This window comes from Aulonocara sp. 'chitande type north' Nkhata Bay, linkage group LG6 (genome assembly GCF_057382095.1).
Source record: "Aulonocara sp. 'chitande type north' Nkhata Bay isolate Kocher_YH1m ecotype deep benthic linkage group LG6, A_spYH_male_GT1.1, whole genome shotgun sequence".
In the NCBI taxonomy this organism is placed as follows: Eukaryota; Metazoa; Chordata; class Actinopteri; order Cichliformes; family Cichlidae; genus Aulonocara; species Aulonocara sp. 'chitande type north' Nkhata Bay.
In genome coordinates, this window is record NC_141349.1 from 22,544,578 (window position 1) to 22,568,373 (window position 23,796).

At 40.7% G+C, this 23,796-nt stretch overlaps 3 protein-coding genes and 1 non-coding gene across 4 annotated transcripts; 2 read left to right on the forward strand and 2 right to left on the reverse strand.

Moving 5' to 3' along the window:
* The first annotated feature begins 267 nt into the window (after nucleotides 1-267).
* rps6 (ribosomal protein S6) lies at nucleotides 268-4,744 on the forward strand. Its single transcript, XM_086295677.1, has 6 exons — nucleotides 268-400; nucleotides 1,007-1,138; nucleotides 1,500-1,710; nucleotides 2,724-2,870; nucleotides 4,012-4,169; nucleotides 4,616-4,744. The coding sequence occupies exons 1-6, from the start codon at nucleotides 395-397 to the stop codon at nucleotides 4,709-4,711; spliced, it is 750 nt and encodes a 249-aa protein (XP_086151803.1). The 5' UTR covers nucleotides 268-394; the 3' UTR covers nucleotides 4,712-4,744.
* Nucleotides 4,745-9,278: 4,534 nt separating this feature from the next.
* On the reverse strand, nucleotides 9,279-11,872 carry LOC147327777 (perilipin-2-like). The gene is made up of 6 exons (XM_086295684.1): nucleotides 11,712-11,872; nucleotides 11,340-11,544; nucleotides 10,473-10,555; nucleotides 10,152-10,365; nucleotides 9,932-10,065; nucleotides 9,279-9,656 (listed from the first exon to the last, which is right to left on the reverse strand). The coding sequence occupies exons 1-6, from the start codon at nucleotides 11,730-11,732 to the stop codon at nucleotides 9,393-9,395; spliced, it is 921 nt and encodes a 306-aa protein (XP_086151810.1). The 5' UTR covers nucleotides 11,733-11,872; the 3' UTR covers nucleotides 9,279-9,392.
* Nucleotides 11,873-12,148: 276 nt separating this feature from the next.
* On the reverse strand, nucleotides 12,149-12,230 carry trnas-cga (transfer RNA serine (anticodon CGA)). The gene has a single exon. It is a non-coding gene; the product is annotated as a tRNA-Ser (tRNA).
* Nucleotides 12,231-13,175: 945 nt separating this feature from the next.
* Nucleotides 13,176-23,527, forward strand: LOC147327779 (WD40 repeat-containing protein SMU1-like). The gene is made up of 12 exons (XM_086295678.1): nucleotides 13,176-13,269; nucleotides 14,342-14,552; nucleotides 14,631-14,783; nucleotides 14,864-14,980; nucleotides 16,041-16,163; nucleotides 17,455-17,574; nucleotides 17,701-17,817; nucleotides 17,958-18,085; nucleotides 19,335-19,461; nucleotides 19,607-19,768; nucleotides 20,556-20,705; nucleotides 22,429-23,527. The coding sequence occupies exons 1-12, from the start codon at nucleotides 13,244-13,246 to the stop codon at nucleotides 22,525-22,527; spliced, it is 1,533 nt and encodes a 510-aa protein (XP_086151804.1). The 5' UTR covers nucleotides 13,176-13,243; the 3' UTR covers nucleotides 22,528-23,527.
* Nucleotides 23,528-23,796: the final 269 nt, after the last annotated feature.

Here is a 23,796-nt window from a genome sequence, read left to right on the forward strand (position 1 = left end):
CACCAGACTGGGATGGGAATGATCTTAATATCTCAGCTCCTTATGCACTCTCTAGCACCCTCTGGCCGACGCATGCTCCGTGGCTCAATAATAATCCCCAATGCAGATTGTTTTAAATCCACAACACCTCCACTGTAACTAGGATTAATACATATTCTATTCTTTGTCATTTATGTGTTATATATATATATATATATATATATATATATATATTATACTTTATAGTATAACATATAAATTCTTGTATAACATAAGTTAATAGTATGACATTTTAATAACCCTAAATTTTTCAGCGAACCAGTTATCGCGATAGCATTTCAGGTCTATGTGAGACCACGAGGCGGATATCCGGTCTCTTTTTCGTGGCGGACCGTCGGAGGGTCGGTTTGGCAAAATGAAGGTAACGTAATCCTTTAACTGTGTTTCTCGTCGTGTTGTTGCTTTCTGTTAAATATTACGATATGGTGAAAGCTGACCATGTAAACTTTAATGCGGGCTGATTTAAAGCAGGAATGGTGGCTCGGCCGCTCAGGATGAGCTTTGATTATGAAAATGGGAGCTAGCTGACGAGTTTGTCGGAGAACGCTGTGGAAACATGGCCGCACTCTGAGCGAAATGTGGGTGCAGTTTAAGTCTCGTTTTACTCAAATGAAACGTAGTTATACCTTTGAGTCCTCTCCCCTGCACTGTGATAATGTTACCAACTGAGCCGGCTGTGTCAAATAGTTAAAGCCGGAGTTTTCTGAGCTTTGAGCCGGCAGAGAAGCTAACAGGCCCCCGAGCCACCTTCTAACTACCCCCTGATTCAAACATTACCTCACGTCAGACAGGCTCACGATGTTGGTAACCGCTGCTTCTAGTCAGCAATGTTTTTGTTTGTTTTGTTTTTAGCGACATTAAAATAATTAAAAGCTTTAGCAGCTCAGTTCGCAACATGCAGATGCACCTTGACTCGCTGTTACCTGTGTGCACATCCAGTAACGTGGTAACTGCTCCTCTTTTTCAGCTGAACATCTCATTTCCCGCTACTGGCTGCCAGAAGCTGCTTGAAGTTGATGATGAGCGAAAGCTGCGTACCTTCTATGAGAAGCGAATGGCCACTGAGGTGTCTGCTGACCCTCTGGGAGATGAGTGGAAGGTGAGTTTTTGTGTGACGTTTGGTAAATACGTGGCGTGGCACACCAGCAGACCCTTTCTGACTGACCCGTAGTCGTTAAGGGGGGACGGCGTGTTGCCAGAGGAACAGTGGAGCTGCTTTCAGATGCAACCAGCCCATATAACCATGGCTGATTGAAACAGCTGTGCTCCCTCAATTTTTAATGAAGATAACTTGGATTATATGTGAGTGATTATGTGGAAAGAAAAGCAAGATATGACCCTGCCAAAAGTGTAGTTTGCTTGTGTAGTCAATGAGAATTTGACCTTAATCATCCTGGCAGATTTGCAATGAAATGAAATTCCTAGAAAGGATGTGAAGCAACATATCTATGCTTTTGCAGGGCTATGTAGTGCGCATCAGCGGAGGAAACGACAAGCAGGGTTTCCCCATGAAGCAAGGTGTGCTGACCACCGGCCGTGTGCGCCTGCTCCTCAGCAAGGGCCACTCCTGCTACCGTACCCGCAGGACTGGTGAACGCAAGCGCAAGTCTGTGCGTGGCTGCATTGTTGATGCCAACCTCAGCGTTCTCAACTTGGTCATCATCAAGAAAGGTAACATGCTTAGTGTGCGCGCATTATATGTCACATAATTTTGATTATCTCTTTGGAGTCACGTGTAAATGATGCATGATGGCACGCCAGCAGACCCTTTTGGATTTTCCTGTATTCATTAAGGGGGGACAGTGTGTGTTGCCAGAGTAACTGTGAAGCTGCTCACCAGATGCGACCAGTCCTAGTAACAGTGGATGGTTGAACTGCAATGCTCTCCCATTGTTTTAACTGCTGCCATAATAATATGGTAAAAATGAAACTTGTATTTTTAAAGCTTGGAAAGAAAGCGACTTGACTTAAAGAGGGTTCTTAAAATGCAGAATTACAAGTGTCTTGGATGAGGTGAAGCATAAAGAACTCCTGTCACTTCCTTTCCAAGCTTCTTAGACTACCATGACCTTGATGACTGAGAACATATACAGATATAGTATTTTAAGCTTTATCTATTTGAGTCTCTTTAACTGTCATAAGTTAACTTTTGGTTTGGTGTGATGCTCAGAAGACAAGACAAAACTAAACAAATGCATAAACTTCAAGTGATCATTTTAAAGTAATTCAATTTAAGTGGGTTGTTTTTTTTCACCAATGCTACATTAAGCTTCATTAAATTTGGCCAGGAGGGTTTTCCATAATCTGACTGACAAGGTTTGCTGTCTCTGTTCTTCTGTATTGGTGGACAAATCATTTGTCATTTATTTCGATAAAACCTCATATCTTCCTGTAACTGCTAAGACACCCAAATTCTGGTACATGGTAGGAAAATCTGACGTGTTTACTTTGAGCATTTTATGCCTCAACACTGCCCAAATTGTTGTGGCTTTTCTCTCGTTCTGTTAAAACTAAGCTTCACTGCTTTTCAAGTATTAGTTTGTTAAACGGTGAACTGGATAGTAAGTTCAGCCATTTGACACTCGTAGTATTTAGGACTGTTACAATCCTGTTCTGTTGGTGCTAGAAATACTTTTAAGAATTCTTCAGACTTGATTGACCATCCTCGTCTTTGTTACTCACAGGTGAGAAGGACATTCCCGGGCTGACCGACAGCACTGTCCCTCGCCGCCTTGGTCCCAAGAGGGCCAGCAAGATCCGCAAGCTCTTCAACTTGTCCAAGGAGGATGATGTTAGGCAGTATGTTGTGAGGAGACCCCTGACTAAAGAAGGTAAGACACTTTTTTCATTTTGAGAAATGTCTCCCTCCATGTGGAAAGAAAATTATGATGTAAAGCGCTGTCAGAAGCATGCCAGAGCAGCAGGTGGCACTATAATGCTGACTGTGTATGTAAATATTGACCAGTCTAATGATAATGATAGTATGGAGCACATCTTGAATGTTAAAGGTTTTCCAGAAAATTGCAACGGCACGTCTATTTTGGCGATTACTGTAGCATTCAGAATAAACTAAAAGTGGGCTTAAGGTCCCACATAAATGTCTTTTGACTAAAATTTATGGAGGTGGGGTTTAACTAGGGTGGTCAGTACAATGTCTTGTTTTCTTGTAGAGTTGGTTTAACTCTGGACAAACTCGACAGTTGTGCAGTAGGAGGTCCTTTTTAATTCCTTCCTTTTTTTGAAGTTTAAGAGCGGGAATAGTTATAAAAACAGATCTTTGATGCTCATCTGCCAGTGAGGGCATCTGTAGACTTTTTTTAGGACTCCATTATGTAAACACAACCTTGGTGAGATGAAGAAGATAGACATGTTGTATGTAATAAGCGTGAGGCAGATTAAAACTGAGTTGTGGAAGTTTCTGTATGGATTCTGACCGGTGTATGTAAAGAAGTAATAAACATTAATTTCCTTGTGTAAGCATTTGTTTGTTCTGGAGTTTGTGTGATGTCTGTGCTTGTAAGATTGTGTTTGTGGTAAAGCCATTTCAACTCATCACTAAAAAGAGAGTGCCGTTAAATATAGTCTTCTTGATGAGCACATGGTTATTCAAATTTAGGGTGAAAGAGCTGAGATCAGGAACAAGATGAAAAATGAATTTTATGATAATAAACTTGATTCAGCAGAAGTGGAGACTGCAGGTAAGTCCCAGGTGTGCTGTTTGTGTGAATTGTGTTCTGCCTAGTAATGAATCATCAGCAAGGCTTTGATTAATGCAGGGTGCCAGCATGCAGACAGATCAAAGTTACTGTTTTTTGTACAGTTGGAAAGTAAGGAATGTGCTTCCTTTGAGGTAGTACAGTACGAGTTGTGTGTACAGACATAGAAATTAGGTACATTAAGCTTCTTTCTCATTACCACACTTGACCTTGAACTGTGTCAGCACTGACTCTTTCAATCCTCTCGCTTTGGTAGGTAAGAAGCCCAGAACTAAGGCTCCCAAGATCCAGAGACTGGTGACTCCTCGTGTGCTGCAGCACAAGCGCCGCCGCATTGCACTGAAGAGACAGCGCACCCAGAAGAACAAGGAGGAGGCCTCAGAGTACGCAAAGCTGCTGGCCAAGAGGATGAAGGTATGCGTTAATCTAGGCCTTTATTATCCTTAACCAGCATCAAAGATCACACTACTCTGCTTTTGTCGTGTAGCTGAACACAAAATAATGTTCTAGTGGTTTAGATCAATGAATATAATGTGACAAATAATTTCTGGCAGGTGTGATATTTCCACTAGTGTTGGAGTGGCTGTATTACATCAGCTACATTGTGCCTTAACAACATATTGTAATAAATTTCCTTAAATACACTTTAAGTTATGATTGAATCTTTATTCACTTGAAATTTAAAGTATAGGATTGTGTTTTTTATCGTTATCATTTTGAGTTGCCTTACATGATATAGCTGTAATGGCATTCAGCAGATTATGGTTTGCCTCTGAAAAACATTCGAGCATGTGATGGTGAAATGTTAAAAAGACATAAAGTAGGACATGTGGAAATTGACACACATTTGTTGTAAACAGGAGGCCAAGGAGAAGCGCCAGGAACAGATTGCCAAGAGGCGCCGTCTTTCCTCTCTGAGGGCATCCACATCCAAGTCAGAGTCCAGCCAGAAGTAAAATGGAATCAAATAAAGTCATGTTTTGCTGAAACGGTGTTGTGCAGTTGTCACTTATTTTCTCTTCCAGATATCTGCCTATGAAGTGACGCATTAGACTATTTTTGTCAGTCCCTTGCGTACCTACATGCATGCAGATGCAACAAGAAATTTAAGTTAGTGGTGGATAATCTGGCCTGAAGAGTTTTAACTCTTGAGTTAGACTATATGGAAGTCAAATGTATAAATACCTGTTTTGTTTTTTAGTCAAGGAAACTACACAGAAGTACTAACAAAAGTATATGAAAGTACGAAACAATTTAAATGGAACAATTTAGAAAAGTAGACACTGGAGCTCAAACACTGTGGTTATTTGTGTTACTGCCCTCACTGGAGATCAAACAACTATCAAGGCCTTGATTTAGCAGTGTGACAACTATGGGGAGAAGAGTTTACCATGCTTAAAGTTTGATGAATGAACTGTGTGGAAATTAGAAATTGGTCAACACTGAGTCTACAGTCGTGCATGATACAGCCTCAGTTTAGTGGTTGCTATTATACTGTACTGCAAAAGTATTATTTGGTGTGAGTGAATTGTCCACACCCCAAGCCAGTTGGTAGTAATGCACCATCATTGCTTGACAACTCCCGAAACAAAAAAGGAGGTAATCAATGAGAGGAAATTGCTCTCAACTTCAAGAGGAAGAGCTTGAGAAATTTAAGTCCTAGGATCTGGTGTGGAAACCCACTCCCTAACAACACGAGGCCTGACGAGACTAACAGTTCTGAATGTGGTGGCTTTGGGCCTTGGATTGCAGGACAGAAATGTCTTCTGCCTCTAGTCTGCTTTGGAGGTAAACCAAATCTTGTGTACCCTATTTTCAGTGTGAGTGTGGTGGTTTTCTGCTAGTCACTATTAGAACTTAATACTTCATCGCACAGAGGCCATTTCGTGACCCACTTTAAGTTGAAGTTAAGCAGGTACCTAAGTGACCTGATTTTGGTCATTAGGTGTTTTAAAAAGTATTACTACCATTTGTCTTTTTCTGGTAGTAAATTTACTCCTGACCCCACTGGTCTTGAACATGCCCTCCCAGAGTTTGAGCATACTCTCCAAAAAGTGTTACCAAGGCCACTTTTGCGTCTCCAAAACTCAGTGATGGAAATTTCAGGCTGTCTTCTTCCGTTCCATCAGAGATGATATAGTCCAGAGCATCCTGACAGAAATCAGAGGGAAATATCCTCAAGAAATTCTACTTAACAACATTGCAAACTTTGCACCAGTGCTGCTCAAGACAGTTTCCGATGTAGCAAAGAACCACATATATAAGATCTTCAAGTCTGCCAATGTCAGATGTTCTTCCAAATGAAGAACCTTCATCATTGTTTGATCCTCGCAATGAAGAACCTACTTCTGAATGTCTGCAAATCTCTAATATTTTTCTCAGATATTCAAGATACTGAACATCTTGAAAAGTTACATAAGAAAAACTGTCTAATAATAAAAACAATTAGAACTAGAACACATCTGAATGAATATTGAAAGCTCATATTCTGTAAATCAGGGGAAGAATTGTGTATCTTAAATATTTAAACTTAAGAATCTCAAATGAATAAACAATATTTTCAGAATATCTGCAGTGTGTGTGTCAGTGCTGAACCCTCATTGACTGTGGGTAAAGTTTACACTGATGCAGGCTCACTGTGGTGGAGGGCTTCATACTAGTGATGGTGAGATGAAGCCTCATGATGAACTGAAGCTTTCCATCCAATTGGTCGACTCATGGTTCGAAGCATTGTGATGATTCATTTGCTCTACTGCGCCATCAAGTGGACAATTCAAGTGAAGCGGGCTCTTTGATTATAATGATGTGTAAACCTTATGTACATCTGGATAATGACACAAACTAGTGTTTGGTGCTTCACTTTTTAATAAACTAAAAGACAGAAATCAGATTATAGGATGTGTAGTGTTGTTTATTTATATTTTGGTGTTTATCATTTGTGATATTTATTACTGTGTGCATACTTTATTAGGAGAGACAAAATTTAAAAAAAAAACAAAACAAAAAAAAAACATCTCTTCCTTGCTGGTTCCATCGAAGAAGAAATGCACAAGTAACTATGTAGCACGTACGTAATCCAATTCCACAACACGGTGTGATGGGGAATCAGCTGTTTTCCTGCCCATGTTATTTCGAATCTGGCGCGAACCGGTGAACCAGTCCCTGAATCAGTCACGTGGTACGGACTGCCCGCGAGGCCTCGAACGTCACTGCCTACGTAATCAAAGCAAGCCTCGATACGCGCTTCAGAAAAACGCCCCCGCGATTACCCGACGCACGATTCGAAGCTTCGACACACAGGACACATCACTACTTCATACCCTACCCCCACTAGAGACTGCCTGCAAACAGGGTAAAGGTGTGTAGGGGCTGGATTGAAATTAGGCTGTCTGCAACGCTGTCTTGTGTTTTAACAAGCTGGATCAAAATAAGTAATGTTACTGCCGGTAATGTTTTGTTTCATGCTGGGTAGAAAAAGTTTAACCTCTTCAATAATTAAACTGGGTCATGTGCTAAATTGTCACTTACGACATGATGTAGACCAGGGGTGCCCAATCCCGGTCCTCGAGAGCTACCGTCCTGCAGCTTTTAGATGCATCCTTGTTCCCACACACCCGAATCAAATGAATGGCTTGTTATCAGGCCTTTGCCAAACATGATGGCATGCTGAAGAGGTAATCAAACCATTTGATTCAGCTGTGTTGGAGTAGGGATGCATCTAAAAGCTGCAGGATAGTAGCTCTCGAGGACTGGGATTGGGCAGCCCTGATGTAGACTTTATTAATCTCTCACTGGGGAAATTCCAGTTATGATTTTTTTTTCTCTGTGCACATAAAGTTCAGTGGGACTGATAATACATACATACAGTCTGGATGAAGGACAGTAATGCTGAAGGAGCTGCTCCCAGCCTCTATGGCAGGGGTGTGCAATTCCAGGCCTCGAGGGCCGGTGTCCTGCAGGTTTTAGATCTCACCTTGGGTCAACACACCTGAATCACATGATTAGTTCGTTACCAGGCCTCTGGAGAACTTCAGGACATGTTGAGGAGCTAATTTAGCCATTTAAATCAGCTGTGTTGGTTCAAGGACATCTAAAACCTGCAGGATACTGGCTCTTGAGGCCTGGAGTTGCCCACCCCTGCTCTACAGTTTCATGCAGTGGGTGAGCGGTACTGTCCATAATGGACATGTGCTTGGCTAACATCCCCCTCTCACTAAACTCTTCTATGGGTGTAGGGGGAGAGCTGGCCTTCTTCACCTTCTATTAAAACTGCTTTTTGTCTCTCTCTGTGTTACCACCTTTACAGTGGACACAAACAAAAGATTGCTCACGCCATCACTGTGACATGTAAGGTTCTCCACACCCCAAAGGACCTGAGCCTGGCACGACTCATCACAGGCTACTTCCTGCCTCTCCAGTCTCCATGGCGAGTAAAGAAGCAGCCATGTAGCCCTTCTCTTTTGACAGGAAAGCAGTATTATCAGACACGCAGACCAGATAAAAAGTAAATGTGTAGCAGAGAGGGACAGAAAAAAAAACAAAAAACAATCAGCCAAATGCTGAGAGGTGTCAGTAAACAACAACTGTATCATTATTGTTGCTCACAATCACTTTTAGTGTGTAGTTTATTTTACATCTCTTTAATGAGTATAGGCATAGACAACAGATTTAATGTCTATGCCTGGCTTAGTACATTTGCACATGCTGCGATGGTGTGTTCTGCACACAATTCATATTCCTTACCAACTGTCCCACATTTTCACTGGCTCTGCAGGAGACACTCTTTTCTGGAGTCTGGTTTTATTCAGTGTATGTGAAGGAAAGCTTTTCAATATAGTCAAATGAGGTTAGTATGTCTCCATCAGTAAAAGTTACACCCTGTCAAAACATTTCAGATTTTGGTGATCATCAAAACTACAAAGAAAATGAAACTTCAGTATGTTTTGAGAAAGGGGGGAGGGTCGCCAGCTATTTGTTTTTAAAAAAAAAAAAAAAAAAAAAAATTGCACAAGAGAAAATGAAGTGACACAGCAAGTGTCATAACTTGCTTTTTAAAAAAAGGAAAAAAAGAAGAAAAAAAAAAAAAAAAAGCTGGAATTGTCAGATATGGGCTAAATCAAGTGTGCCAGTCTATGGATGCATCCCTACTGAAACCCAAAGACTGCTACCAGACAGAACAGCAGCAGAAATAACAGACTACATGAGTATATAAGGACTATTGCGTGCAGCCATAATAACAAACTTCAGCTTCCTTTTACTATTATTGTCTTTACTCAGCAAGAAAGTTGGAAAGATTAGAAATATATCCGACTGCCTCCCAAATTGGTAGTCAGCTGGTTTGTATGAACAGGGCTTTGGGAGGATGTCCTCCAGTTAATTATGGTCTCAGTCTGTGCCAATTAAGGTGCCTTAGTTTATAAGCACATTAAATGCCAAGAACAGAGTCATTTATAAGCTTAGCTGGAGAAGCTGCCACAGTGATTGTTTGCAGAGCAGCTATCCAACTGAAAGGACAAGATCAAAGTCTATGAATCTTCAGATATTTATTTTAGACCAGTAAGATGACAAATTCAGCTCACATATATCAAAAAGTTACAGTAAATGACATCAATGACGCATGCATTACTTAATGTTACATTAGCTGTCAAATCCAGACCTCTTGGTAGCCCTCCCCTTCTGGGCTACACCCCTTTGAGGCATGGAGGTACGAAGATAACCTCTGCCTTGATTAGATTGCTTCTTCTGGGTTGGCAAGGAGTTTAAGTTGTACATCTGAATGACGAAGAAAAACCCAGAGAACGCCTGATTCTGCAGGTACTGAGGCAGCCGTTGGACACTCAGCCAGCTGGTCTGCAAGTTCTGAACCAGAGCTGAAGGCCCAGGTGAACTCCTCATTACCTCCTGAGTAAGAAACAAATTTCAACAAGTTCAATTAGATTTTATTTGTACAGAGCCACATCACAATAACAGTCGCCTCAAGGCACTTTATATTGTAAGGTAGAGGCCCTACAATAATAGAGAGAAAACCCTAACAATCAGACAACCCCCTACGAGCAAGCACTTTGGAGACATTGGGAAGTAAAAACATACATGCAGAGTGGGAGGTACAGATACTTGGGTTAATGTTTTATATGCATTTTCTGTGCTAAACACATCAAGAACAGCTCACAGCACACCTGAACAGCTTGAATCTTGGACCCAGCTTCATGGTAAAGCCTTCTACACATTTTAGCAGTGAGTGAGCACAGTCGCTCAGGGTAATGGCCCCTGAGCATGACCACTTCAAAACCTTGCATCAAGCGAGCTTCTTCTAGAGATACAAAGAAAAGAAAGGCATCTAAATTGAACCAAATGGCAAAAATCACATAGAAAGCTAATAAATGAATTTTAGGTTACCTTCTTGTGTTGGGGGAAGCATTTGGTCCACCAGAGCCTCTGACAAGCTCAGAGCTGTGTCCAGTCCCACAGTTGTCATACCAACGACCGTCTTCAGAGGTGATCGGTTAATGCCATCATTCATCCTCCTCATCACCCAGTCAATGGTTTGATTGGCTGCAATGCTCATCCCAGCCTGAATCTCATTCATTTTGGTTTTGGCAGGGATAACAATCTGAGCAAAGAACATTAAATCGCAACATAAAATATTTTATTTATTAATCCAGACTTTATAGACCTGTTGTGAGTTATAAGGACTTAAACGAGGAAAGGAAATGTTACCTGTTCTGTGGATGACACAATTACAGAGAATGAAGCCTCCAGCCAGTCGAGACTCTTGCAGGCAACATCATTTGCATAGGAAACTGAAACATACCCATGAACAGTGTTGGTGTTTATCCAGAAAGCAACTTTGACCTGATGGTCAATGAAAAATGTCATTTCAGTCTCATCTCTAATGTAATGCATTGTATCCTGATGCTGCAATCTGTCAGGTTAACTTGTTCAACTGCTTGTAAACAAATACCTAATTAATCAATCTTTATTGATTGATTTGTTTTGCTGCCCAACATGGCAGCAAAACAAATTCAAGCATGTAGGGATGTCAGTACGATCTGCTGAAGTTCAAACCCAGCACAAGAGATGATTGAAATTACTTTGAACATGGCATGATGGTAGTGCCTGGCGGGCTGGTCTGAGTATTTCAGAAACTGCTGAACTACTGGGATTTTTTCCCCACACAACAGTGAATAGAAAAAAGAAAACTCTGGATGAAAATGCCTTGTTAATGCCACAGGAAGAGGACAGTAACACAAATAACCGCTTGTTACAATCAAAATATGCAAACGATCATCTGAAATACACTACCTTGGACCTTGAAGCAGCTGGGCCACAGCAGTACTTAATAAAGTGGCAGTGAGTGCTGGTTAAAATTTCTCCAACTCCAATCCCGACTTTAGACAGCTCGTTGTGCGAGAAAATCCGAATAAAACTTTTAAAATGTTCACAAAAACCCTTTGCATTGCAGAAGGATCTGGGTGTTTACACCATTTTCTGTACAGATTAAGGTAGTTGAAAGATGGAGAAAACCAGATGCTCTAATGTCATTTCCTACATCTTTATGGAAGAGCCCTAACAGTAGCTACTTACTCTGGGGCTCCAGTTTAACAATGACAGGTGACGCTCTGTAACAGGCTGCTCTGCCGACAGCTGTCACGCTGCTCTCCAGCACTTCACACGCAGACTTCAGGCCGGGATGCCTGGATTTTGTGCCCGTGTACAAGACCGATAGTCTGGCACAAGCCGAACGAACGACGGGCAGATTCGCCAGCCTGGCAGCTGCACTGGGTGCTTTCTGCAAAAGAGACAGAAGAGCGTTGGAAAGCCAAGTTGGTGTGAAAGCCATGGTGAAAGAAGTGTTTTCATTTCTTTCGCGTTTAAATGCCAAATGAGCATAAAAAACACTTGGAGTTTCGGTAAAAGTATAGGACTAAGGGACTTAGGGTGTTTGATTGTACTCACCTGGTTGGTGTTTACAGTCATCCTTTGTACACTTTGAGAAAACACGAACAAAAACAATTTAAAATGTAAATCTTTTTCGGAAACTTCACATATTCAGTGTAAAGGCTAAAATGAAATAAAGCAACCAGAGCGAAAACCTCCGCTCAAATAGCTTGGGAGAGTCAATTAGTGGCCCACCTGTTCTTAACTCTCCTTGTAATCTCGCGTGATTTCATAGCAAGAATAAGGTCACAAACTAAACGTCTGCTCACGATAGCCATACTGGCGTAAGCTCCACAATTGTGAGAATCACCCGCAGGACTTTTAATTAATGTTGTTACAGAGAATACAGATAATAATAATACAGACGCTTTTTTTAAATGCCGCTTCTTTTTCATTGATCTCCGACATTAAAGGTTGACTTTGCAATACTTCACCTGTCCGGTGGAGGACCCGAACGCTGTGAGCAGGATTTGAACCTGCGCGGGGAAACCCCATTGGATTTCGAGTCCAACGCCTTAACCACTCGGCCATCACAGCTATGTGTCAGCAAAAACGTCAACCAATTAAACAGGAAGAAGAAGAATACCACATGGGGCAGACAACAGGAGTCAGCAGTAGCCGCATGTTCATACCTAACTCTAAATATTAGCCAACAATCATATTATGGGATTCATTTATTGCTTTAATCACCTCAGGCCTGCTGTCAAAATAAGAGAGTGAAATAAAGGCCTAAATACTTACAATATTACGTAAATGTGAGAAGAATTAGGTATTTTTCTTTACTTGTGAGCTGCCACAGATTGCTTGTTTGATAATCGAGCTCTGGGAGGTTATTAGTTTTCCCAATGCGCCGCTGAATTAATGAGGGTAAAAACACCCAATTATGGATTAACGAGGCTTTCCGACGAGTTTGTTTCGCAGATCTGTGCAATGTGTGCCTATATGCCGAAAAGCAGGCTGTAAAAAACTAAACGTTTAAACAAAGAAAATGTCGCGGTTGATTTACACCCACTGCCAGGGAAAAGCTTTATAACCGTAGCGCCTAATTATAGGGAAGGCAAGTTAATCATTGGTACTGGTACTGTAAAGATGCTCGTATGCGCACTCAGGTCTGTGCGCGCATACCGATGAGTTGAGGACAAAAAGGCGGTTTCCGTTAGAGGACGGCCAGAGTGATGAAGAGTGATGTTTTGGCCCCCACAGAGGAGCACGCTCTGAGCCACGAGGTTCTGTCTGTAGCGCTGCTGCTGCTGTGGCTGCGGCAGACGCGTCTCCTGCACGCGACGTGCTCCGAAACCGTTTTTTTTTCAGTCCCCCCCAACTCCTAGGGAGGGAGTGGGGGGGGGGGGGGGTATCACAGGGTTTGGGAATGGTGCCTACCCTAACGCAAAAATAAATAATAATAAAATAAAATACTGGGAGACACAGGAGAGGCACGTGGAGTGGGTGGTCCTCAGCACACAGCTTTCACGTGGCTTATAGGGGAGAGCTGAGCCGTCACAACAGTCAGTCCGGTGCTGCAGCAGCAGAGAGACAACATCAGCATCAGTATGGCTGTGGAGATGGAGCCCGCGGAGTAAGTGCGCTCTCTGTTTGCCTTTGTTTGTGTGCACAAAAAAGTGATCGGACTCTGCCACCTGTTTGACTTTAAGAGAAAATAATAAGGTTTATCTGCTGTCATGCGCTCCATCGCTTATTAGGTGACATATCTTTGCGTCGGTGTGTGGGATCGTTGCATATTCCCCTTTTAAAATAAGCCGCGTAAACGGAGCCTTTACAGTTTGTGTTCGAAACTGCGCTGTTTTTGCTGTCCTGTCTGCTGTGAAACCTCCTGTGTTATTGATACCCAGTTTAATGCGACCAGTATGGTTAATTTGACACGTGAGGCTGCTCAAATGGTTGTAGTCGTGCTGTGTGCGTGTGTGTGTGTGAGGCGTGTGTGTGTGTGAGGGGGGTTCGGACTGTTTTGCAGTCAGGGGCTCCTTCCTCCACATGTGCCTGTTGATCTAAGACGATCTCCGCCCCCCTGGTAAAGGCGTGGGTGTGCTTTTTGTTGTTGTTGTTGTTGTTGGTGGTGGTGGTTAGTCATTCCTGTGGGGAGTGCAGGAATAGACAACTGCAGGAATGTCACATTTTTGTGTTGCTTAAAGTGGAGTTAATTTAGTACGAAAGCACTGGCTCGTAGAATCAGTGGGTGAGGTTCGTTTAATCTGCAGGTGCCACTGGTGCACGTGAAACCATAAAAATGAACGTCCAGCAGAGAGGAAGATAAAAGGGGCACCTTGACTGTCAATTGTATAAATTTAAATTTGTAATATACTGGCATATTTATAATTAGAGTTATTTGTAGTTAGTATATTTGTTTTGTAGCTTTGTTGTATATTGTATTAATTAATTTAGTTTACTTAGTTACTGTTCTTACTGTCTTGGAGCAACTGTGACCACATAGTTTCCTCTGGGATTGATCAAATATCCTGATTCTGATTGTGGATAGGACAGCTTTATGCCCAGCAGGTGGCTCTAAAGTGGAACAAAAGTCCACATGAGACAGGCCTTTTGTGCTGCGACCTTTTCCTTTTAAGGCTGTGCCCACGTGTGGCACCATCCCAAATCAGATATTGTTGAACATTTCCCCTTTGTCTCCGTAGTGTGATCCGTCTGATAATGCAGTACCTCAAAGAGAACAACCTCTACCGGACGCTGACCACATTACAGGAGGAAACCACCGTCTCCCTCAACACAGTGGAAAGCATCGAAAGCTTTATTGCAGATATAAACAAGGGTCACTGGGACTCTGTCCTGCTGGCTATTGAATCTCTCAAGTTGCCTGACAACATACTTATTGACCTTTATGAGCAGGTAAGTCTTTGGATGTTCAGCTAATGCTTTCCTTGGCTTCATTTGGTTATTTGTAATTGATCACGTTCTCTTCAACAGGTTGTTATGGAGCTCATTGAAATGAGGGAGGTGGGCGCAGCTCGCTCACTCCTCAGGCAAACCGACCCGATGATCATGCTGAAGCAGACCCAGCCAGAAAGGTACAGCCACCTGGAGAACCTGCTAACCTGTTCCTACTTTGACCCTCGTGAGGTAAGAAAGCAAAGTGCTCGGACAGCTGCGTCAGAGAGCGCTTCATAGGTATAGCTAACATCCTTTCAATCCCACTGCAGGCGTACCCAAAAGGAAGCAGCAAGGAGAAGCGGCGCAGAGCCATAGCTGAGGCTCTGGTGAGGGAGGTCAGTGTGGTGCCCCCCTCCCGCCTCATAGGACTCCTGGAACAAGTTGGTGTAAGTGCACTGATCGATATCCTTCTGAAAAACCCGCTCTAATTACAGGGCAAGTAACACTTCTTAATCGATGGAGACAACACTGTGCGATAGTTTGTCAAAGATACCAAACAAATACCTCAGTTTTATGTATTTTTTTATACAACAGCACCACTTTAATTAGGGTTTCCTGAGGGCAACAAACACTTTTCTGCAGTCCTTCCAACTTTCTGAGTGTCTTACTTGGACACAGAATTTCACTTTAAACAGACAGTTTTGGTTAAATCCCAGTAAAACATAACAGTCACTGGGCTGTTTGCTTTCCAGGTGAAATAGATCTCACACACACTTTTGTGTCTTTTGATCAGGACCTTTAACAGAGTTCTTTCTGTGTGAAATACTGAAAAATGTATTAACGTTTTTATACCTCCAAATTCTGCACATTTAGTCAAAAAGTAATGTAAATTTGAAACCATTTTTTGAGAGATTTAAAGTTTAAAGGATGCAGGTAAGCTACAAAAACAACAACAAAAGAACAGTACACCAATCATAAAACAAGAGCAAGACCCTCATTTGTATTTATATTTAACATTTTTTTCTTTTACATTTTCTTTAGCAATTTCATCCCTGACATGTTAACAAGCTCAGTTATATTCTTTAATTTGAGTGATTGACGTGGCAACATAGTGAGTTTCTCAAGACTGAATTTCTACATTCTCAGAGACATACTGTACTGTACATCCTCCTGTGCAAGATGCTATTTTTGTTAGTGAGCTGTTACACAAGTGCTGCCAGCTACAGCAAAGTTCTGAATAGCCTTCATTCACTTTAAGTTATAACTTGTCTAATCCAGGAGGCTAATAACAGTCATGTTAAAAATAAGGGAAAAAACAAGAAAGAAACTGGACTTGGACAATATTTCAAAGTGGGAAACTTGTGTTCTTGCTGCCAGAAGTTGCATTACATTATTGTACACAGCATGAAAATAAAAAAAATAATTTGGTAGTTCTTAGTATTCTTGATTTTATTGAGATTTTCACTGTTTTATTTTTTCTGCTGACTCTTTTTCACTGTCTTGCAGTCTATGAAACTACAGCAGTATACAGATCACCTCTCCCCTGATATGACCATTGATACATCTGCCTGCAAAGAGAAATATGTGGAGAAAGAGACCTTTCCAAACCAGCTGTACCGCCACATCAAGGTCTGTAATGGCACTTGGAAAATGATTTTGTTTTCTAGCAGAGCACTCAAGTGACCAAATTTATTTTAACAACTAAATGATCCATTGGGGTGATTTATCACACTGTTACATTTTATACAGGAGAACTTTTTTATGGCTCTTTTTGTGTTTATCATCCTTTCTGTGCAGATACTCTAACATGTTATACTATAATTAGTGACAATTTTCAGTATTTTCTAGGCAAAAATCATGGAAGTTGATTAGGGCCACTGGAAAAAAAAAACGTGAGGTCATGGCTTTTTTTTAATTCTGGGGGGAGGGGGGAATCATAATTTGGACTTTTTTCTCAGAATTCTGAAACCCCCTCTGCACCCAAATTCTGACTTTTTTAAAATCAAAATACAGACTTTCTTCTGATAATTTCAAATTGTTCTCAAAAGCTGAATTCTTTTTTCAGAATACTGACTGATTTTGCCAGAAATGTGACTTTTTTCAGAATTCTAAAAGACACCAAAACTCATTACTCCTAATCATCCATTCCAAAGGAATTTTGGCATCACAGCTTCACCAGATCTTTATGCTTGGTTGGTTTAGAGGGGATGTACTGCATGAAAGTGCACCTGCCTCTGCACGCAGCTGTTTATCCACACAAAGATCACCTCCAGCAATATATTATCTGGGCAACAAGCCTACAGACATTGTCCAAATATCCCTGAAACCTACTTGTCTATTTGGCTGTTGTTAAACAACGTGTACTAACTGAATTGGATCTTTCACTGCAAAACATTACAATATACTGATTAAAAATGGAGAATTCAAATAAAATTAACACCTATAATAAAAAAAACAGCTTCACAACAAGTGGTTGGAGAAGTAGGCAGAAAAATGAATAACAGGACACATTTGTATGATTGTATGATTGAATATATCAAATTATTGTCCATCATTTGAAGGTTAAAGAAGAGGTTGTTATTTCCTTGGTTATTATCCCAATACATACACACAAAAACACTGCAAACTAATTACTTTGTGCACCTGAAGGCACTTCATCTAGTCTCTAGCTGTGCTCTCATCACTTCTATCCAGATGGAGCAGCCTGAGTTGCTCATCCATGCTTATTCTCTGCCCAAGGTCATTAAGTGAGAATAGTCAGCCCACACAACAGCAGGCTATTGAAAAACTTTACGTCTCCCTGGAGTCTCCTAATATTAATTAGTGCCTTATTTCCTTGTCTGAGTGTGAATCTCAGGCTGCAAATCAAACAGGAAAGCACGTGTGCTGCAAGCATTAATAAGCTTTTCTGTGTGTGCAGTTTGGGCGGCGGTCACACGTGGAATGTGCCCGTTTCTCACCCGATGGAAAGTATTTAATTACGGGGTCAGTAGATGGCTTTATTGAGGTCTGGAACTTCAACAGTGGAAAAATTAGCAAGGTGAATATATTTCAAATCAGGAAACTAAAAATACTAAGATTTATTTTTAAACACATCACCTCCTACATACTGTGTAATACCACATTTTCCTAATTTTGTGTTTTCATTGCTGAATGAATGAACCAGGATTTAAAATATCAGGCCCAAGACAGCTTCATGATGATGGATGATGCTGTGCTGTGCATGTGCTTCAGTCAGGATACAGATCTACTGGCTACTGGAGCTCAGAATGGCAAAATAAAGGTTGGATGGGTTCATATTTGTGTGTGTACTTTCCAGATAAAATAAACGATCAATAACTGTATCCATACGATTTATGAATATATTGCTGACGTAATCTATCTTTTGATTTTTCTTTTGAAATGTGTGTGTTGTTGGGGAAGGTGTGGAAGATCCAGAGCGGCTTGTGTATGCGTAGGTTTGAGCATGCTCACAACAAAGGCGTGGCCTGTCTGGGCTTTTCCAAAGACGGCAACCAGATCCTCAGTGCCTCCTTCGACCACACCATCAGGTGGGATTCGATGTTGTCATGGTTTCTGTGTAGTGAACACGCTGCAGACTGCAGCTATTCCTCTTGCACAACATAATGTAGAGAATTTGTGTGTGTGTGTGTTTATATTTTATTACATTATTAACATAACTTACATGTAACATTGTTAAAATTATAAGTTTAAATTTGCAGGGTTAACACTGACTGTATTCACATAAGTAATATATTCACATTTAAAAATATATTTGTGGTTGATGTAAAGCCCTCCACACAAATAGCTTAAAATTGTACTAATTTAAAAATGAAATGAAAAAGAAAATCTGCTCTCATTAACAAAAAAACATTTAGAGACATATCAAAAGCAAAGAGGAAACCATTTAAATTGAGAGCCTTGTGGCAAGAGTTGCCTCGTCTACTGTGGGAGGCAAGCGAGAGATCTGACTGCCCTCAGACATGATTCACAAAAGTTTTGAAGGTGCACACATGGGCGTCGCTTCAGCAGGAGGAAAGCAGCGGTCTATTTCTACATCCCACAGCTGATTAGCAAAAAACTGAAAAGTAGATTTGGCAGTTTAAATCCTTTAATGCTTTCTAAACTGTCTGCTAGAGCACATTTTGGAAATTGTGCCTACAGTGACTCTGCATTTTTCCACTTTAGCTGCAAAATCTGTGTTTGGAAATCATACTTTTCCACCCAAAAGCCATAAAAAACATGCTCAACTAAAAGTGCAAGATGCCAGTTGTTCACATACATTGTGCACCTGTAAATACGCAGTGCCTACAAAGCACAAAGATGTCTTCCTTTCGCTCCCACCCTCATGCACGCACTGAATCCTCATCACCGTTGTGGAGCTGAATGTTATTTCTGACTCCTGGGGGTGTGGGCTGAGCCTCTCCGCAGTGTTGGAAGCACATGTGCTGTGTGGGTGTAGCCGAGGAACCATGTGCTCAGGCACAAAGCTGCAACGTGTTCCTCTGCTTGAAATTCCACACGCAGGGTGGATTGTTTACAAATGATATATCGTCCTGCAGGACAGGAAGCGAATCAGTAGGCATTATGGGTTTTGTCACGGTTTAAGTAAATCTGCACCCAGCCACACAGAGGAGCTAAAAATAGCACATCAGCAGCTCAGTGGCACATTTCATCCGCTGTCGAGTAAAATCCCCTCTTTGAGGTGAAGAGGGGATTGTTAAAATGACTCAGCAATGCCCTTTTAATTCATTTCAGTGTCCTTTATCTCAATCAATTCCTCAACAATGTCATCTCCAGAGTCCATGAGCTGAAGTCAGGCAAGACGCTAAAGGAGTTAAATGGCCATTCATCATTTGTAAACGATGTGTTCTTCACTCAAGATGGATTTCACATCATCAGCGCCTCATCAGATGGCACTGTGAAGGTACAATTTGCATTAACAGCGTGGCGCCACATCAGAAGACTCTAGAAAGTCATTCAGATCTGTTCTGATTGGTGTCATTACACACGACAGCTGAGAAAGTGCTGAGCTACTCTAAAATCTGAGATTTTTCTCCTGTATTGTTCAGATTTGGAATACAAAATCCTGTGAGTGCATCCACACTTTTAAATGTCTGTCGAGGACACTGGATGTCCCCGTCAACAACGTGATCCCTCTCCCCCAGAATCCAGAGCACTTTGTGGTTTGTAACCACTCCAACGCTGTGGTCGTCATGAGCATGCGTGGCCAGGTGAGAGCAACTTACTCTTCTCATAGAACCTCATTTAAATCTAAAGAACGAGACTTTGCTATGCTATTATTAATGCAATTACAGCTGCATTACACAGTGTTATTATTACTGTTTCATCTACTAATTAATTTTCAATTAGTCATCAGAAAATTGTAAAAAAAAAATTGTATGACTAAAGGTGATGACTTATCAATAGTTGTTTGACTTACAGTACAAAAATGCTGCTCCTCTGTGGAGATGTCATAAACCTACATTTTCTCTAATGGCCAGTGTGGGGTGACTTATTCGGTCTCAGTAAACACTTTCCTAATCCGTTTATGATCTTCGTTAGCAGTTTTAAGTTTGCTTCAAATACATCTCATTTTGTAATTTGTGGTACTTTTAGCTGTAAAATATACTATAAAACAGCAGATGATGGCTTACACACTCAATTGAAGACTTCAGAAAAGTAGTTTGCAAAAAGTGAATAACATGGCTAGTGGACAAATCCACTAGTCTATGACAGGAAATGCAAGAAAAACTCTCTAGTCTTTGTCAAAATGTAACAAAACCTGCATATTAGCTCCTTAAAATGAATGAGCAAATCTGAATTGAAGGTAAAGTTGAAGGTGATTGTTTTGTTCCCCCAGAAACAATCACCCCCAAATGGTTCTTTGAACTGAAAAGACAATGCATTTTCAAAGTTACTTACAATGTATTGTTTATCTCAACCTTTTATTGGTGTTTTAGATTCACACTTGAATATATTTGTGGAAGCTTAACATCTCTCTCTCTCTCATCTCCTCAGACTGTGAAGACCTTCAGTTCAGACAGAAAAAGAGCAGACTTTGTGTGTTGCACCCTGTCACCCCGCGGGGAGTGGATTTACTGTGTGGGGGAGGACTTAGTGCTCTACTGCTTCAGCTATACAACAGGAAGGCTGGAGAAAACGCTGACTGTAAGTGCTGCTGCTAATATTCACTTATTATTAAAACTGTTTTGCATCTATTAAAATTTGGGCTGCTAGTGTTTTCGTCTACACTCTAATAAGCTTCCATGTTAGGTTACAAAAAAGTAGATTTGGCAGCTTGAAACTTTTATTTACTTACTGTCCAAAACATGCTGTGTAGAAAATAAGCTTTACTGCATACTGTCAGCTAGGGCTGGGCCATATCATACCTTTCACGGTAATACCGGTATATTGTTGGGCAACGATAAGAAAATGAAATATCGCCATAGAATATGGGTAAAACGCGCATGCGCAGTGCCTTTGTTTTCATACGCACATGGCGGAAAAAGCATGGCGGCGACGGAGAATGAGAAGGTCGAAATTGGAACATTGAATGAAAAGGATGAATCAGAATTGGTTTGTAAAAATGCTGCAACTTCAGTGGTGTGGAACTGGTTTAGTTTTCGGCCGTCAGATACACAACAAAGCACTATTTTTGGTAGAGCATGCTAGCGGGCCGTCGTTATTACCGTGTTTTTTGGAAAATACGGCACACTTAAAATCAATCCTTTGATTTTTCTGAAAATCGTCAGCGCCCCTTATGATCCCGTGTGCCTTATGTATGAATTCTGGTTGTGTTTACTGACCTCGAAACGATTTTATGTCATACACGACGCTCGAAAATCTGTCAAATGTTTCAGTACCACTTTGCTAAGCTACGAACCCGCACCGCTTGATGGATTGTCGGAGCATTACGGCTATCGTAGGCAGGAGCCTCGCGGGGTGATACGTACTGTGCTTCAACATAATATTACCGTATTGTGTGTGTATAACCTCTTTTTAAGTTTTGTGGATATTATACATGGTTATGCTGAGGACATGCCGGCCAATTTCCACTGGAAATGCCTTTTGGTTAAACTGTCAGCAAGGAATTTGCATTTGCACTGTTACGTTTTTATATAACTTTAATGCACATAAAAAACAGCTGCTTGTTTAAGTGAAAATACATTGATGGTGGCTCAGTTATATCGTTATCGCAAATTTTCAAATGTATATCGTGATAAATATTTTTGGTCATATCGCCCTGCTCTACTGTCAGCTGTTGGTCTCAACCAGTTATCACTGTTATTTCAGTGTTTCTACTGTGACCTCCTAAAACAGTTTATCACCGTAAATTATAGCTGCATATCTTTGCCAATGCATCTTGTTGCAAGTTGTTAACAAATATTTTTTGCCTTTCTTGAGGTGTTACAAGCATTCAGCTCTGTTGCATATTACTTACTCTTCTTACTGCACATTTAGAGAAATGGATTTTCACAACTAGTCTAAGGTGAATGCTGGCCAGATGTAATAAATCACCATGCTGGCTAAACTTTAAAGGTGTTCCTAGGCAATCCACTAGAGGAAAAAACCCATTACACATCCATATCAATCACAGTCTAAACACACAATCTTACCTTAATACACAAAATCTCTGTTAGTTTCCAACCAGGCCTGGCACACTGATGTCTAGAAATCACCTAGTAATGTGTAAAATTGCCCATCTGTAGCATCAAAGTGACATTATATTACTGTAAATGATTTCCACGATCTTCGCAGCATTTTTTTTTAAGTGTTGTTATTGTTTAGCTATGTCACTGCTGCTGAGTAACAATAACAGGGTAAGGGGTGGGTGGGAGCAACTGATGGGTGATGGAGAATGTGTACTGATCTGTCTTCCCTGCACTCACAGGTTCACGAGAAAGACGTAATTGGCATCACTCACCACCCACATGAGAATCTGATTGCCACGTACAGTGAAGACGGTCTGCTGAGGCTATGGAAGCCTTAAAGTGTCACCTGCATTATATTGTGGAGGACCTACACAGCTGTTGACATGGTGTATTAAAATCTATTTGTGCCATGAAAATGCTTTGAAAAAACAATCAATGAATATGAAAAACCACCTTTAAATTATAAATAAATTTACCAATCAAAGTTTTACCCCCCACTTTAAAGGATTCTGTATGTTGGTTTCTTTTTTTTTTTAAATTCCTTGTGGAAAATTTAAGGTAAGAATGCCAATATTTATGTTTTCTTTAAGTCAGCAAATTCTCAACAAAAAAATAATCTAAAGTAGCTGCACTTTAAACATGTTTTTTCCTTCCATATTTTGATTTTGAGTAATTTATTTGTAATTCATTAGCATTTGCAACGCTGTTTAGGTCCTCCATACCTTACACCTTCTTCCTCATGAATCCAACTTCACCAGTTTGAATCCCCATTTTCATCTCTTCTGTCTTTATTAGACATGAAAATGCATGATGGTGAACTGTTGTGAAAATAGTTATAATAGAGATCGCCTCTTGTTTGGGCATAAACAAACAATATCAGGTATATGATTGATTTGCTTTGGTTTATAATAATGTTTTTTTATTCTTAATTTTTAGATTTTATCCAAATAACGATTCTGATGTCATGATTTATTTGTTCTCTGCGTTCCCTGCATGCTACCTCAGTGCACTACAGTAATTTTTGTAGTCCTTTAAAATATGCATGATGACTGATAACCCTGTACAGAGCTCCAGTGACACATTCTGTATCCTGTGCGTAAACAACAAATGTATTTTACACATTTATTGTCCTGTGTCTGATGTTCCTGTGCATAGATAAGGTACATGTACCTGCAACAGACTTCCTCTAGCGGTAACTGTTCGTACTACCTGGTACTGTCGTCATTTATCACTGCGAGATATTGTTTAGCAACTGAATTATTTATTTTTGGTATATTCATTATGCTGTACATAACATCTCCAACCACATGACAAATGATAATAAAATTAAAAACCTGGTGTTTGTGTTATTTCATAATAATACGCTTTAGTGCTAGATTTGTTCCCAACGTGGCAATTTATCCAAGTACTGTATGTGCAACATTTTTTTTTTTTTAAAAGGACAGTCAATTTGAATCTTTTGCTGCTCGGCACTAACAAGTTTCCAGATGTGGAAGAATTAATAAAACTGGAAGTAACAGGATTGGTTATCGAACCCAACGGGTTTGTAAGTTGTATTACAAAGTATGAACTATTATATCTTCCTAAGCCACTTTTTGTTGCCATGT